Raw genomic sequence first — 16,210 nt, forward strand, 5'->3', positions numbered from 1 at the left:
CTCTCTCTCTTTCTCTCTCTCTCTCTCTCTCTTTCTCTCTCTCTCTCGGCTGATCCCAATGTTGCTATCGTACTCCTGTGTATAAGCAGTGGTCTCTGGCGTGGAATGACACACTATCATTAAACATGTGCAGTTGTGTGTGTGTGTGTGTGTGTGTGTGTGTGTGTGTGTGTGTGTGTGTGTGTGTGTGTGTGTGTGTGTGTGTGTGTGTGTGTGTGTGTGTGTGTGTGTGTGTGTGTGTGTGTGTGTGTGTGGCTGACATCGAGAGCGAGAGAGAGAGAGAGAGAGAGAGAGAGAGAGAGAGAGAGAGAGAGAGAGAGAGAGAGAGAGAGAGAGAGAGAGAGAGAGAGAGATTTGATTTTGATTTTGAACAAACTTTTTATTGTGCAACAGTTACAAGTTACCAAACAGATCCTTTCACCACCACCTATACACACACCACAGTAAAGAAAACAACACAAGCACAACAGAAAGGAAAATCAATACTAATTCTGAATTTAACAACATTTCATTTGACCACTCCTTTTGCAGTTAAATACATGCGGAGGCGTGCAACCTCCTCCTCATCAAAGGCACCCTCTCTTATATAACAGGCAACATCATTAATCAACCGAGACCGCTTTGGAAAAAAAAAACCAATGTCAACGTTTTTTTCACCTTTGGTGTTATGCAGAAAGCGACGGATCTCCGTCGCTTTGTAATACACTGGAAAACTCACCACTGACCCGTCAGACCCCACAGACTCATCTTTATTTTCATCACTGTTAACCTCTGCCTGATCCACCAATTTCCTCTTCAAAGCTGGTTCTTTGAAACGTCTCTCCGTTTCCATCGCTGCTACCACATCCGACACTGCTATACCAGTCTTTTCCTCGCGAGGACCAGAAAGTTCTGTGACTGAGTCAAGGGAAAAGAGCTCAGCCACCTCGCCAACTGTCACAGCAGCCTCCTTCAAAGGCCGGTCATACACCACAGGTTCCGTAACGACAGGCTCCGCCGCAACAGACCCACCCGCCGCCGGCTCACCAGCCGGAGGCGCTGGGCGGTCCGACACGACAGGGCCAGCCAAAGGGACGTCGGTCAAAAGGCAATCAGGTGCAGGTGGATCCGAAGCGGGAGAGTCAGCAGGGGTTCCTGCAGTTTCCTCCCCTTTTTCCGGACAGGCTCTCGCCAGGTGCCCTAATCCCCCACACCTGTAACACTTCATCATCGAAGTTGACGTAGCAAACACCACATAATCAAAACCCTCTACTTTAAACTTGAAACTAAGTTCGAGGTCAGCCTGTCCATTTTTCAGTACCATGTAAACCTGCCTTCTAAAAGACACCATGTGCTTAACCAGGGATGACTTGCACCCCAGGTAAATTTTCCTAATAGGGGAAACTACCTTTCCAAATCGAGATAACTCGCGTGCAATAACCTCGTCTTTAATAAAGGGAGGGACATTAGACAGTGTGATTTTCCTCGCAGGACTACTGAGAGGAAGAACGGGCGTAAATTCGCCCCCAATAGTAATGCCATGTTTAGTGACCTCGTGGGCCTTATCGATTGAGCTCAAAAATAAAACAATTGCCTGGTTCATTTTCGAAGCAGAAACTACATTTTCGTAGCCTACTATCTTCCCCATAGCTAGACTTACATCCTCAATGCTAAACTTTAAAGATTCAATTTTAACGCCATGTCGGCGGGTTAAATATTCAAAGTCCATTGTTCCCCGAGATACCACGCACCGGTAAGCCGGTCAGCACCTCCGGGAAAAACAGCCAAAGACACAAAATAAGCAGACCACCTAATGGTCAAAACTAAAGCATATATACACAAATGGACACAATACAAACACGCAAACAAAGTAAGAAGAGTTAGAACGCCACAGACGGCAAACCTGTCGCACTCACACTCAACGCGCTCCACTCACTCGCTCAGGAGCTCACCAAAAACACGTCCACTCAGTTCGAGAGAGAGAGAGAGAGAGAGAGAGAGAGAGAGAGAGAGAGAGAGAGAGAGAGAGAGAGAGAGAGAGAGAGAGAGAGAGAGAGAGAGAGAGAGAGAGAAGAGAGAGAGAGAGAGAGAGAGAGAGAGAGAGAGAGAGAGAGAGAGAGAGAGAGAGAGAGAGAGAGAGAGAGAGAGAGAGAGAGAGAGAGAGAGAGGAGAGAGAGAGAGAAGAGAGAGAGAGAGAGAGAGAGAGAGAGAGAGAGAGAGAGAGAGAGAGATGGGAGAAGAGAGGAGGTGGATGGGAGAAGAGAGGAGGTGGATGTTACTGTAACCTCTCTGCCAGATGGAGATACATGGCAGGTGTGTGCATTCAGTGTCTTTGTGGTGCATTGATGAAAATTGTAAACAGGGGGAGATGCAATGTGAATGAAGCTCTTTCTGTTTTTCAGCGTGCACCCAAATATGACCTCTTATATGACGTGTGTCAGAGTGACACAGAGACACTAGGACGTGTTGTGCTGTGAGATTGCCTATGGTGGCAGAAATTTAACCTATACCTATTGTCAACGGAGAATTAACAAGGTCTATCTGACCTGTTCACAAATTATATTTTTGGCACTAGATAATATTACATGGATGAAAATATGCACAACAATAAGGTATCATTGTATTATTTATTAAAACAATATGAAATAAGAACGTTTTCTTAAAATGGATTGTCAATCGTGTTTTTCTCAAAAGTGCACTTGGACCTTGTTAATTCACAGCTGACAATGTGTCTGCAATGAATACACGTGGTTCCTTTCTGTAGAGTTGGCCCCCTGCTGGACAGTCTGTGAAGGTGTCCAACTTGTCATTACGTTACTGACAAGTAGATGGCGCTTTGCTTCCGCCATTTCTTACTGTTTCACAAGCGAGAGGGGGTTCCAAAAATTGCACCATAGCCTAAGCTTACGCTCAGGTGATGCTTGATGTGTTGGTTAATGGTGTTAGCAGGATATTCTCACTAGACGTTCATTGAATAGCCCAAGACACCCCAAGACAAGGAAGGTTGAAGCTGGTAGGGGGGGCAGGAGACCTGTTCGTTTTCAGTACCCTACTACCTAATGGTGGGTGATTTTTAGGATGTCCTGTTTAAGCATGACAATTGTTAGATCATTTGGTTTTAATTATGTTTCACCACTTTTGGTCAGTCCACTTAGCCCCCTTACAGAGAAAACTGAAGAGAAATACACTTCTGACCACATTACCCATAATCCTTTGCAACCTTCAGTTTCCATAGGGAGCCACTCTGCTTCAACTGCTACTTCATACAATGTTCTCCTTTTTCTTTTGATATCTTGTGAGGATTTGGAATTGTGTTCTAATTTCTTGACATATCATAGTCAATAAATTATATTATATCTACTATATATTATTATTTATTTACATTTTAATTTGTTCCTTTCTAAGGTGGCACTGCTGGGGATGGACCTGTTGTCAGCCTTAGTTACCAGATTGCAGGATCGCTTCCGAACACAGATAGGAACGAGTAAGTTCACTGCTTTTATAAATAACTGGCTCCCATTTTCCCATCAATGTCCGGTAACGTAAACTTTGATTGCATAAGTAAGTAAGTAAGTAAGTTAGTGTGTGTCTGGCAGGAAGCCCTTGTTGTTGACTGTATTAGAAGATGGCACCCACTCTGTCTCCTGTTAATCCTCTCTCTGTCTGCTCCGCTAGTCCTGCCCAGTCACACACACCACACACACCTGCACTCACACACTGACCGCCACAGAGAATAGATACACACACACACACACACACACACACACACACACACACACACACACACACACACACACACACACACACACACACACACACACACACACACACACACACACACACACACACACACACACACACACACACACACACACTAATCCCCTCTCTGTCTGCTCCACCAGTCCTGCCCAGTCTGATAGACCGCTTAGGGGACGCCAAGGACCAGGTGAGGGACCAGGACCAAACTCTGCTGCTCAAGATCATGGACCAGGCCACCACCCCGCAGGTACTATCTCTGGAGGATACACACCTGCCCAGTCACACACACACACACACCTGCACTCACACACTGACTGCCACAGAGGATAGACACACACACACACACACACACACACACACACACACACACACACACACACACACACACACACACACAGACCGCTCTGGTCTAAGGTCTGGAAGAGAAGTGAAGGCCTAGTCTGGTAGGTCAGCCAACACACCTTCTCTCAGAGGAGTGATCTCGGAGTAAAGCACTCCACTGACATGGAGAACTCAATTCAATTTTATTTCTATGTTTGTAACTCTGTGTTTTGTGTTTGTGTAATTCTGAAGTATGTATGGGATCGCATGCTGGGCGGATTCAAGCATAAAAACAACAGAACCAGGGAAGGAGTTTGCCTCTGCCTTATTGCCACTCTAAGTGTGTAAGTAAATCAAACCGTCTTCTTCAACTTTGGACTTGTCATGTGGGCTGTTGCTGTGGCAATATTGGAAGCATTTTTGTTCACTGTAAAGTTCTCGTTTTTAATTTCTTCTTTCAGATATGGAGCCCAGGGCCTCACTCTCAGCAAAATTGTACCTCACATATGTAACCTGTTAGGAGATCCAACAAGTCAGGTACGGGCAGTGTCTTGTTAAGAATGTTATATTCTGCGTGGCAGCAATTTTAAGCTGCAATTTTAAGCTGCAATACACAAGTTGCAATACTTTCAACCACCACGCTCAGGAGACCCCTGGTGGTGGTTGAAAGTATTGCAGCTTGTGTGCCAATTGGTTGCAAAAGGTAAAATAAAGAAAAGATAAAATGTCCTAAACCCAGGAACAATAAATATTTGATATTTCCGTGTTATAATGCAATGCTGTTGGAAATTTAAACAAGTAAATAAATATTTTGTATTCCAGAAGGGATGGGAAATGTATAAATGTGCTGTCAGTGTTGAGATTCCACACCAAGTAGCTGCATGAATGTAAAGTAACCCTGCACAGTACACAATTAAACGTCACAGATAGTAACACTAGTGGTTCTGTTTCCTGCAGGTTCGTGACGGGGCCATGAACTGCTTGGTGGAGATCTACAGGCACGTGGGGGAAAAGGTGCGCATGGACCTAGGCAAGAAGGGCCTTCCTCAGTCCCGGTAGGCTGCTCCGCCGCTAGCACCATAAGCTAACACATGTCTCTGCTAGCACCATTAGCTAACACATGTCTCTGCTAGCACCATTAGCTAACACATGTCTCTGCTAGCACCATTAGCTAACACATGTCTCTGCTAGCACCATTAGCTAACACATGTCTCTGCTAGCACCATTAGCTAACACATGTCTCTGCTAGCACCATTAGCTAACACATGTCTCTGCTAGCACCATTAGCTAACACATGTCTCTGCTAGCACCATTAGCTAACACATGTCTCTGCTAGCACCATTAGCTAACACATGTCTCTCATGCAGCAGGCGATGATGCTAACGCTAACAAACCTAATCTGCAAAACCTCTTTGTGGACCATTTAAGTGCTTAGCGTTATTCACTGCTCTCTCACACACACACACACACACACACACAAGCTCACACAAGCTCAATATAAACCTTTTAGCGCGTAACAGCATAGGTGGACCATTCACTGCTGAAGTCCATACACAAACCAGCAAATCCACCCTGGAGTGAACTTTTAAAGGTCGAGTGAAATATGTAGCTGAGCAGCGCAGTCTGTCTCTGGGAGGTTGTTTTTTTGTAAACAAGGCTTACAGGAGTCCGTAAGGGAGAACATTTGGTGAAAGCTCAGAGCACAAGTTATTGCATCTGCTAAGAAATTACATTTCAGCCAGAAAACAATTACAAAAAATTTAGCTTTACACACACACAGACAAACACAACTAACACACACACACACACACACACACACACACACTCACTCACTCACTCACACACACTATCCCACACCCCCTCTCTCTCTGACTCACTCTCTCTGTCTCTCCTCCCTCTCTGGTTTCTTTGCAGCTTGAATGTAATTTTTAGCAAATTTGACGAAGTCCAAAGATCGGGAAACATGATTCTCTCCGCTGGTGAGTACTTTGACTCCTCTCCTCTCACCGTTTCCTGACTGTGTGTGTGTGTGTGTGTGTGTGTGTGTGTGTGTGTGTGTGTGTGTGTGCATGTTGTGTTTTGGGTGAGTTGCTTGGTGAGATTCATTGCAGCGTTAAATGTAGACTACCTTTGCAGTGTGAAATATGTCTGTTCTTAGTGCTCCATTTATTCGTGTAGACTACTTTTGCAGCTTGATTAAAATGGTCAATGCTTGTCTGTGTCACAGGCTGTTTGCGATCAGTAGGCAGGTAGAACTCTGTGTGGGCTTTTTAAAGGCTGCGTTTACCCCAGGTGTGTTGTCTTGCACCTGGAGAGGAGCAGACCTGAGCTGGTGTAGCCATCTGCATTTGCCCCTGGTTGGGCACTACCTCCCTGCCCCACAGCAGAGGGAAAAAAGGCGCAGGTGTGTGTGGGGTTGTTTCCTCACACAGGGAAGACCCAAAGCCTGCAGCTCTCCTCTTCCTGGTTGTGCTGTGGAATATGCATAGCACCAGTGGTCCAATCAGGAGCATCTGCAGCAGCTAACCTGCAGTAACTGATTGGAATATAAGTGTTGATGGAATCTCAGGAATCTCCTGTGCATTTAAAGTCCAATGTTGTGCTGTTTCTCTATACCTGTCAATCACAGGGAAATGCCTGCTGATTGGTAGGCAGTTGCCTGTATACCCGTCAATCACAGGGAAAGGGTTGCTGATTGTTGGGCAGTTGCCTGTATACCCGTCAATCACTGGGGAATGGCTGCTGATTGGTGGCAGTTGCCTGTATACCTGTCAAACACTGGGGAATGGCTGCTGATTGGTGGGCAGTTGCTTGTATACCCGTCAATCACTGGGGAATGGCTGCTGATTGGTGACTGCTGCCTGAAGAGGGCGTTAAAATGTGGAGCTCCTGTCTGTAGTGTCCCACTGTTTCAGGGGGTTTCCAGGCAGCTTTCTGATTGGGATTCAGGAGCAGAGCTGCAATGGATTTACACAGGGCTCTGACTGTACCCCCTGTGTGAAGCTGGCACCCTGCCTGAAGGTGTGTGTGTGCCTGTGTGTGTGTTGTTCTTGATGTGTTTGTGTGTGTGTGGTTCTTGTGTGTGTGTGTGTGTGTGTGTGTGTGTGTGTTTGCGAGTGTGTGTGTGTACCCGTACCCGTAAATGTCACAGAATTTGTATCAATTATGGAAATACTTGAGAGCCATATTTTGGATTGTGATTGGTGGATTCAGGTAAAGTGTAGAGGACAGCCAGACCTAGTTGTTGTCGTTGATTTTATTGTTTCTCAAGACGTTCTTTCTGCAAGATACTTGCTCTGAAAGAGTGGGAAACAGTAAAGCTCCTGAAAACCTGAAACCTCCATAAACCTACACACACACACACACACACACACACACACACACACACACACACACACTTTTAGATTTTTGTGCAGCAGAGATGGCCTCTGCCATTGATTGGTGTGAGCTGGAACAGAGGAGTGTGTGTGTGGGCGAGGGGATTCAGCATTCAGAGCACACTCGAGCGACGGGCTTGGACACACTCCTTTTCACGGAAATCAGGCCATGCTGTTTTTCCATTTTTTCTTTTTTTTCTTCTTCTCACAGAAGTTTGACCCTACTTGGAAACTGGTGTGTGTGTGTGTGTGTGCGTGTGTGCGTGTGTGCGTGTGTGCGTGTGTGTGTGTGTGTGTGTGTGTGCAGTACACTGTCGACCTAAGTGAGCTCTTCATTCCCAGTCACTGTGTAATCATTGGTTTGTTTAAAATAACATAATGTCTACTTGATCATTGGCCTGATCATACCTTGGTGCTGTCACCATTCATATGATCAGGCAGTGTGTGTGTGTGTGTGTGTGTGTGTGTGTGTGCGTGTGTGTGTGTGTGTGTTCGATGTTTCAGTGGCACGTTGGTAGCGTCAGGTGTGTGTGTGTGTGTGTGTGTGTTCGTGTGTTCGTGTGTTCGTGTGTGTTCGATGTTTCAGTGGCTCGTTGGTAGCGTCATGTGTGTGACCCTGGGTTCAGCTCTAATCCCATTTAAAATGAAGCTAATAACTGAGCTCGTTTTCTGGGCAGTTTGATCAGGTAATAAGGGAGGTGAGGTTGAGCATCAGAGCTGCTGCCGTCCCTTAGATTAGGATTAAGAGTGAAAGCTGTAGGTCCCTCAGACTAGGATTAAGAGTGAAAACTATAGGTCTAAGACGGCCATGTGACGACAGTGTGCAGCAATCACCTCTTTTGAGTCCCTGTCTTGAGGTTTGTGTAAAGTATACTTCCTCTCTTGAGGTGTGTGGACTGTAAAGTATACTTCCTGTCTTGAGGTTTGTGTAAAGTATTCTTCCTGTCTTGAGATTCGTGTACTGTAAAGTATACTTTGTAGACTCTTTTGTTTTTGTTTTGATGCGTTTCGCCCCTCTTCTGCCTTAGTACTTTACTTGATCACAGAGCCAGTGTGGGTGTGAGTGTGAGTGTTTGCGTCACTGAATGTGTCCCCATCAGCTCGATGCTGTTGTACGTGCCTTCTGTCTCCACTCTGACGCGGGTCCGGTGGGATCCTTCATCAGTGTCTGTTTAACTGCTCCCAGCTCAGGAGTTCCTGTAGGTGGGCACCATTAAACACACTCTGAGACGTGAGCAACAGTGGGACGGGTAAGCCATGGGCTGCTATATTGAGCCAGTTGTGACGCGTGGATATTGGAACTAGGTCTCTTTCTTCTTCAGTTCCTCTGTATCTCTGTCTTTTCCTTCTTTCTTTTTTTGTTTCTCTCTCTCTGTCATTCTTTCTCTTTCTTTCTCTTACTCTATCTATCTCTGTCTATCTCTCTTTCTCTCTCTCTCTGTCTCTCTCCCTCTTTCTGTCTGTGTCTCTATCTCTTCCTTTCTCTATCTCTCTCTCTGTCTCTCTCTCTGTCTATGTCTCTATCTCTTCCTTTCTCTCTCTCTTTCTCTATCTCTCTCTCTCTCTCTCTCTCTATCTCCCTCCTCTGAGACCCGTTGTCTCTTGAGAGGGACCTGAAAGGTATGTTTATCTCAGTCATGTGCTTTTCCTTTCCATAAAAAAGGTCCTTTAATCTACTTAGACCACTTTTCCCCTCCCCTCCCAATTAGTCCTCAGGGCACCACCACCTTTCAATCAATAGTTTGGCTTTTTATTTCCTTTTCGTTTATCTGATTTATTCATGAGGCTGTTGGCTTGAAATGTAAAAGTGATATCAGGCTCCCAAAGGCTATGTGAGTGGGGTATAGTTTCAGACTGTTCTGTGTGTGTACTGTACCCCTTAGAAGAGAGTGATTATGCCCCTATCCTCCTCTTATCCCAGTCTTATCCCTGCTCTCTTCTCTCTATTCCTCTCCTTTCCCCCTCTCTCTCTTTCTTTCTTTCTCCCCCCCTCTCTGTCTTTTATCTCATTATCCCCACATCTCTCACTGGACAAAAGAGTTGGAGGTCGATAATCTCTTGCTGTCAGCAGCACCTTTTTTTTTTTTTTTTTTTTACTGCTCCTTGGAAAGGCAGTAACACACACACACACACCACACACACCACACACACCACACACACCACACACACACACACCACACACACCACACACACACACACACACCACACACACACACCACACACACACACACACACACACACACACACACACACACACACACACACACACACACACTTCAAAGATCCCCCCTCATTCCCCAACAGCACCTGAATACCAAACACCCAGAAAAGTGGAAACTCCCTCTCCATGCTGAAGCCCAGCTGGGATTCACAGGCGACCCAGAAAGAGAGTGAAAGAGACAGAGACAGGGGAGGGAGAACTGGAGAGAGTGAAACAGACGGGGGGAGAGAGAGAGACAGGGAGAGAGAGAAAGACAGGGAGAGAGAGAAAGACAGGGGAGAGAGAAAGAGACAGGGAGAGAGAGAAAGAAAGAGACAGGGAGAGAAAGAAAGAGACAGGGAGAGAGAGAAAGAGACAGGGGAAGAGAGAAAGAGACAGGGAGAGAGAGGAAGAGAGAGGGGGAGAAAGAAAGAGAGGGGAGAGAGAGAAAGAGAGGGGGCAAAGGGTGAAATAGACAGGGGGAGAGAGAGGGGAGAGAGAAGGTGAGAGAGTAAAATAGACAGGGGGAGGGAGAGAGACAGAGAGAGGGGAGAGAGAGATAGAGAAACAGGGGGAATGAGAGAAAAAGAGAGAAAGGGAGAGGGGGAGAGTGAAAGAAAGAGAGACAAGAGGAGGATTGGGAGAGTGTGTGAGGGAAGGCGGGAGTGACTGTAAAGGGAAATATTGATGCAGAGGAGGAGAGAGTAGGGAGAGACTTTTATTTTGGAGAGTTTGTGTGGTCACAAGACCTGCTGCGGAGAGGAGGGGAGAAACACGAGCGATAAACAGAGAGAGAGAGAGAAAGAAAGAGAAGGAGAGGGAGGGAGGGAGAGAGAGAGAGAATAGGTTCTGAGCGAGAGAACAGAGAGTGAGTGACTTCTCTTCTGTGTCTACTGCAAGTTTGACACCATGACAACAGGGAGAGGTAAGAATATGACATTTATTCAGGGTCACTTGTGTTAGTAATGGTGCCATTTAACTGCAGTAAAGGCAGTCACTTGTGTCTGTTCTGTGGTACAGGAGGTAGAGAAGTCATTTAGTAATCAGAAGGTTACTAGTTCGATTCCCTGTCAAAGTGTCCTTGGGTGCTTGTGTGCAGTGTGCCATCGGTGTAGATGTAAAATGTATATTCATCCTTGTAAGTCGCTTTGGATAAACTACAGTAAAGGCAGTCACTTGTGTCAGTAGTACTTGTGCATTTAACTGCAGTAAAGGCAGTCACTTGTGTAAGTACTGGTGCCATTTCACTAAAGTAAGCTGTTGCACGCGTGTGGTTGTTCAGGATGGCAAAAGTGATAAGTGCAAAAAGGTGGACTTCAGAGTAGCTTCCCCCCCGGGAGTGTATGTCTGTTGAACAGGTGCCCCAGTTCCAGACAGCAGAGTGGCGTCTCAGTGTCAGGTGTGACGGGGGCTTTTTTATAGGCGGATGTATTTCGGTCCGCTGTGTTGTGCTTTTTGTGACAGAGGATGTTCTCAATGCCAGGGTCCTCGTGACTCGACACTCAGGCCGGCCCTGGAGAGGAGAGGGATGCAGCTCTGGGGAACTGGAGTTCAGTTCAGTTCCAGTTTATTTATTTATTGATTTTCCCAACCATTTCTTTTGCAGCGATTTCCCAGTCTAAAAGGGCCTAGTTTGTGCTTGCATGTAAAGATGCATTTATATTTTCTGCAGCTTTGTGTAATCCCTTGGACCAGAGACTGTCCTAGTGTGAAATAATCACGTTATTGTAATGCCCTTCTGTTATGTAACTGGTCCCATAGCTACTGAAGCTTGTTTATGTAAGGCACAATCTCTTTAATAATGTTTCTGTGTGTCTTATCACGTATTTAGTGCTTATAGAGGATTTAGCCACCATGACAACTCCGTTGCCTTTTCAAGCGCTATCATACCCTGGCATTGAGTCCTATGTGCTCAGTGTTGTGAAACTGTTCATGTTACTAGTGCGGTCCCAATTCATGCAGCCTGTTGAGTTCTAGAATGTTCTATTGGAGAATGTTGTGACATTGCTGTGACGTGGCTTGTGGTTCTGCTTCCATGGCAATGCCATGTCCCAGTTTGTCCTCCTGTGAAAGCTGGGCGGTGGGGATGGCAAAGGGGGGCTGGGTTTGCAGGTGGCACACAACCCCGGCTCCGTCCTCCTGACCCCCTCCCCCCGCCACAGTCGGAGAAGGTCAGAGCGTTCCGCGCCAGTTAAGAATGCTGCCTTTGTTGTGCCCAGCCTCACCCCCCCCTCACTCATTCACTGGCAGTGCCCACTGAGTTGTCTGAATAGACCTCTCCTCTTCTCTCCTTTCCACTCCTCTCTTCGCCTCTCCTCTCTGCTCCTTTCCTCTCTTCGCCTCTCCGCTCCTCTTCTCTCGTTGCCTCTCCTCTCCTCTCCTCTCTTTTCCTCTCCTCTTCTCTTCTCTCCTCTCTGCTCCTCTCCTGTCTTCGCCTCTCGCCCATGTGAGGTGCCCGCTGCAGGGCAGTGGGCCAAGCCAAGGGGAGGAGGAGGCCCTATGCGTCATGCCAGCTTTGGGTTGTGCCAAGCATATTGCCACCCTGACTAGCCCTCCTTACCACAATGGAGGGCCACTTTTTAAAAAGTTTAAATGTCCCGCTGGGGCAGGGCTGTAGGAAGGCTGGTTTGCTGGAGTGATTGTTGAGGTGCCAGGCTGAGTGGAAGTGTGTATTTTCCCAGTAGGCCACTGATATGTACTCTTTTTTTCTCTCTCTCTCACACTCACTCTCTCACTCACACACACACACACACACACACACACACTCACTTACTCACTCACTCTCTCTCTCTCCCTCGCTTTCCTTCTCTCTCGCTCTCACACACTCACGTTCACACGCGCTTAAGCTTTTATTTTCCCAGCGTTCTCAACTGTTCTCCAAGTACAATGTTTTGTGTTCATCCTTTTTTGGGAGGGGCTTCTTTTGTGTGTGTGTGTGTGTGTGTACACGCCTCTCTGAATGTGTGCTTGTCAACCCAGCACTGTTTTCCTGACAGCCTGTGGGACTCAAGAGTGTAATTCTCACCACTCCCCAACACCTCCCACTGCGGTAGTCTCACGAGAACCTCGCCTTATGCTTCAGGTTCCACGTCTCTCAAAGCTCAGTGAGATGTTTGCGAGACGCCAGTGAGATATTCACGAGACGAGAGGGGCTTCTTTTGTGTGTGTGTGTGTGTGTGTGTGTGTGTGTGTGTGTGTGTGTGTGTGTGTGTGTGTGAGATATTTGCGAGATGAGAGCCTATGTGGCCCAGTAAGAGTCCACATGAGGACCGTCTGCTGTCTCTCTGGGTCGGTGTAACCAGAACCGGTGTGCGGCTCTACGGGTCGGGCTCAGCACTGAAAGGAGATCCACCTGGGTCGGGTTTCAGGATACAGGCCCGTCTCCGGGGGATGGCGCCACCTCTGCTGCACACACACACACACACACACACACACACACAGAAATGTAAACATGACTATACTCATGAGACATGAGACCTGATTTCATGTTCTATAAAAATGTGTGATTTCACTTTATAATATATTTATATTAAAATATAAAGGTAACTTGACAATCATGCAAGTGTTTTCTGTGGGTGTGCCACTGCTGGGAAGTCCTGGTGTGGGAACGCTCCTCTGTCGCTGGGCAACAGGCAGGTCAGTGATCAGGCCCAGGACCGGGTCAGCCTGGGATGGGTTTGTTTACATCTCCCTAGGTCCCCCATAGGTGTCTTGGCATTGCCTGTCGAGAAAAGGGTGAGGGCAGGTGAATTGCAGGTTGGGAGCCTCAGGGCCCTTCTGGATTATATAAGTGAACTGTGAGGACACCCACACACTGTCTCATAGCTGATAAGGAATGAGTGATGGGCCTGTAATGAAATATGGACTGTTTGAGAGAAGTGTCAGTGAAGAACGCTGTCAGTGCTGTTTTAATCCCTCCAGACACCGCAGTCTGAGAAGTGGGGCCTGAACTCTCTTCTAGTGTGGTCCAGGATATGCCTGTTTAAAATGATCATCTGTAATCTAGCTCTGTTCATTTTGGCCTGGTGTAAATTGATCATCTATAATCTAGTTTAGTTAATTTAGACCTGGTGTTAGTTGATCATCTATAATCTAGCTCTGTTCATTTTGGCCCGTTTAAGATATTCATCTATAATCTAGCCTGTACATGTTGGCATGGTGTAAGTTGTATGCCGTGTGAATTCCTGTATATCACATGCCCTTGCATCAAATGCTAGTTCAGTATTACTTCACTTTTCACACATTCAGCGAACATTTTCACACACTTGTCTTTTTGTTGAGCCATTTTGAAATGTAAGAACTGGAAGTGAACTGTATTTCGTGTTTTGTTGTGGAAAATATGTGCTGCGTCAGTAAAACCCTTTGGCCGTAAGGGCAGGAGTCCAGTTCTTAGTCATGATGGCACTGCCCTGATGAAACAAGAACCACAACACACACTCTCTTGTGTGTGTGTGTGTGTGTGTGCGCGCTGAGGAATGCTGTGTATGCTTTTAAAGCTGGTGGTTAGGGATGTTTCACAGTACACGCCCCCACTAAGACCTGTGCACGCACACACACAGTACACGCCCACACACACACACACTACATGCCCCCACTAAGACTTATGCACGCACAAATACACACACACACACACACTGATATATACACTTGCAAAGATGTGCACATACACACACACACACACACACACACCCACCCACAGACAGGCATATGTGTTCAGTTCCACTGCCCTGTTTCACTGGATCCAGTTCAGTTCAGTTCCACTGCTGTAGTTCTGGTTGGTTATGTGCATCAATAAAGGCCATAGCAGTGCTTTCTGTGTTTCTGCCTCTGTCTCTTCCTGGAGATCTTTCCAGGTTGACCTTAGCTGTGGTGATTCAATACTAGGAATTCCAGCCGTGTATAATTGAACACGCCGTTCTCTGCTTTTGCGTACATTTGAAACGGAAAGTCAGAGAAACCCGACACCGAAACCTGCAACCTGAGGTTTGGGTCTGAAGAGTATTCTTCTGCTTTTGTTGTTTGCAGACAGTATGAGAAGAGTCTTCAGGTCTGAGACTAGAGGTTCAAGCCCTGTATAATTTAGCATGGTGTAGACCTCCTGGGAGAGTTGGTTAGGGGCAGGTGTATGTGGGTGTGTGTGTGTGTGTGTGTGTGGTTAGGGGCAGGGGTGAAACTGGAAACCCCTCCTGATGTTCTGTGGGATCCAGTTTTTCATAAGCTGATCAGGGGAACGACCCAGAAGTCTTTGTGAACACCTCTTCACATTGACGCTTGTTGTACACTTTTGTGACTGAACAAGTATTTCCGCCTCGTCCCTCCAAGGCAGCACGTCACGAGACACGCTACTCCTTCTCTGCGTCTCAGGCCTCGCAGGCGTGGGCCTCGGTCCACCGCAGAGGGGAGAGCTGTGTGTGTGTGTGTGTGTGTGTGTGTGTGTGTGTGTGTGTGTGTGTGTGTGTGTGTGTGTGTGTGTGTGTGTGTGTGTGTGTGTGTGTGTGTGTGTGTCCGCGGAGGGGAGAGCACTGTGGTTTCCTCCAATCTTTAGCATTAGCGTTGGAGAGATCAGCTGTCCAGTTAGATTAGAACTCTTAAGCTGTCTGGGTGAGGGCAGGCATGCAGACTGGGGCTCAACTGGAGTATTTATCCAATGATTAGATGCTGATGAAATGGCTTATTTGATATTCATATTGGTTTTGAGTTTAATTCATTCATTGATTGAAACGTTATGAATGTGTATTTTTTTTGTCATATAGCGTCATTGTTGTCCTATTGAAAACAGACTGAAATCATTCAGACATCACTGTCACCTTTCCCATTAGTCATACACTGCTGAATCATTTTTATTTTGTCACAGCCTTTCTATTTTTTTATGGGTAAGTATAGTGCACTGCCACCAAGTGGACAAACAGTATATTGAAGGCGTTTCCTCCCGTGGCCATACAAAGGTGTAATTCAAATTGCAGTCTTTGTAGGTCACTGCATTTGCTGACATGGTGCACAGAACTGTTTGAATATTGTTTTTTTAGAATGACTTCACATTTCACATATTCAGGGAAACATTTTCACACACTTGTCTTTTTGTTGAACCATTTGGAAATGTAAGAACTATAAGTGAACTGTATCGCATGTTTTGTTGTGAAAAAGATGTGCTGCGTCAGAAGAACCCTTTGGCTTTAAGTGCAGGAGTCCAGTTCTTAGTCTTGATGGCACTGCCCTGTGTGTGCGTGTGCGTGTGCGTGTGCGTGTATGTGCGCGTGCACGTGTGTGTGTGAGAGAAGGCACCCACAGTACAAAAAGGATGCATCATCCTTAACAGGGAGGTTACAGTGACAGGAGCCCCTAACCTGAAGCATGAAGCACCCCCTGCTCTTTAATGGCTCTCATTTATCCCTCTCTCCCTCTCTCTCTCTCTCTCTCTCTCTCTCTCTCTCTCTCTTTCTCTTTCTCCATTTCATGTCAGTACTCTTCCTCTCCTCCCTCTACTCCTTTCCCTCTCCAGCTATCATTTCATTCCTTAACCAAACCCTGATGAGCTCCCTTCAATACAGCCTCTCTCTCTCTCTCTCTCTGTCTG

The 16,210-nt window shown here is 46.5% G+C and overlaps 1 protein-coding gene across 1 annotated transcript in view; it reads left to right on the top strand.

Moving 5' to 3' along the window:
• Nucleotides 1–16,210, top strand: part of LOC308361796 (CLIP-associating protein 1-B-like) — a 75,924-nt gene that overhangs the window by 16,728 nt on the left and 42,986 nt on the right. Inside the window, exons 3-8 of the mRNA XM_080834237.1 lie at nt 3,385–3,463; nt 3,882–3,985; nt 4,312–4,403; nt 4,521–4,596; nt 5,017–5,114; nt 5,974–6,038. Coding sequence (XP_080690363.1) covers nt 3,385–3,463; nt 3,882–3,985; nt 4,312–4,403; nt 4,521–4,596; nt 5,017–5,114; nt 5,974–6,038 — 514 coding nt within the window. The remainder of the gene's footprint in view (nt 1–3,384; nt 3,464–3,881; nt 3,986–4,311; nt 4,404–4,520; nt 4,597–5,016; nt 5,115–5,973; nt 6,039–16,210) is intronic.

This window comes from Sprattus sprattus, assembly GCF_963457725.1.
Source record: "Sprattus sprattus genome assembly, chromosome: 3".
NCBI classification, from domain to species: Eukaryota; Metazoa; Chordata; class Actinopteri; order Clupeiformes; family Clupeidae; genus Sprattus; species Sprattus sprattus.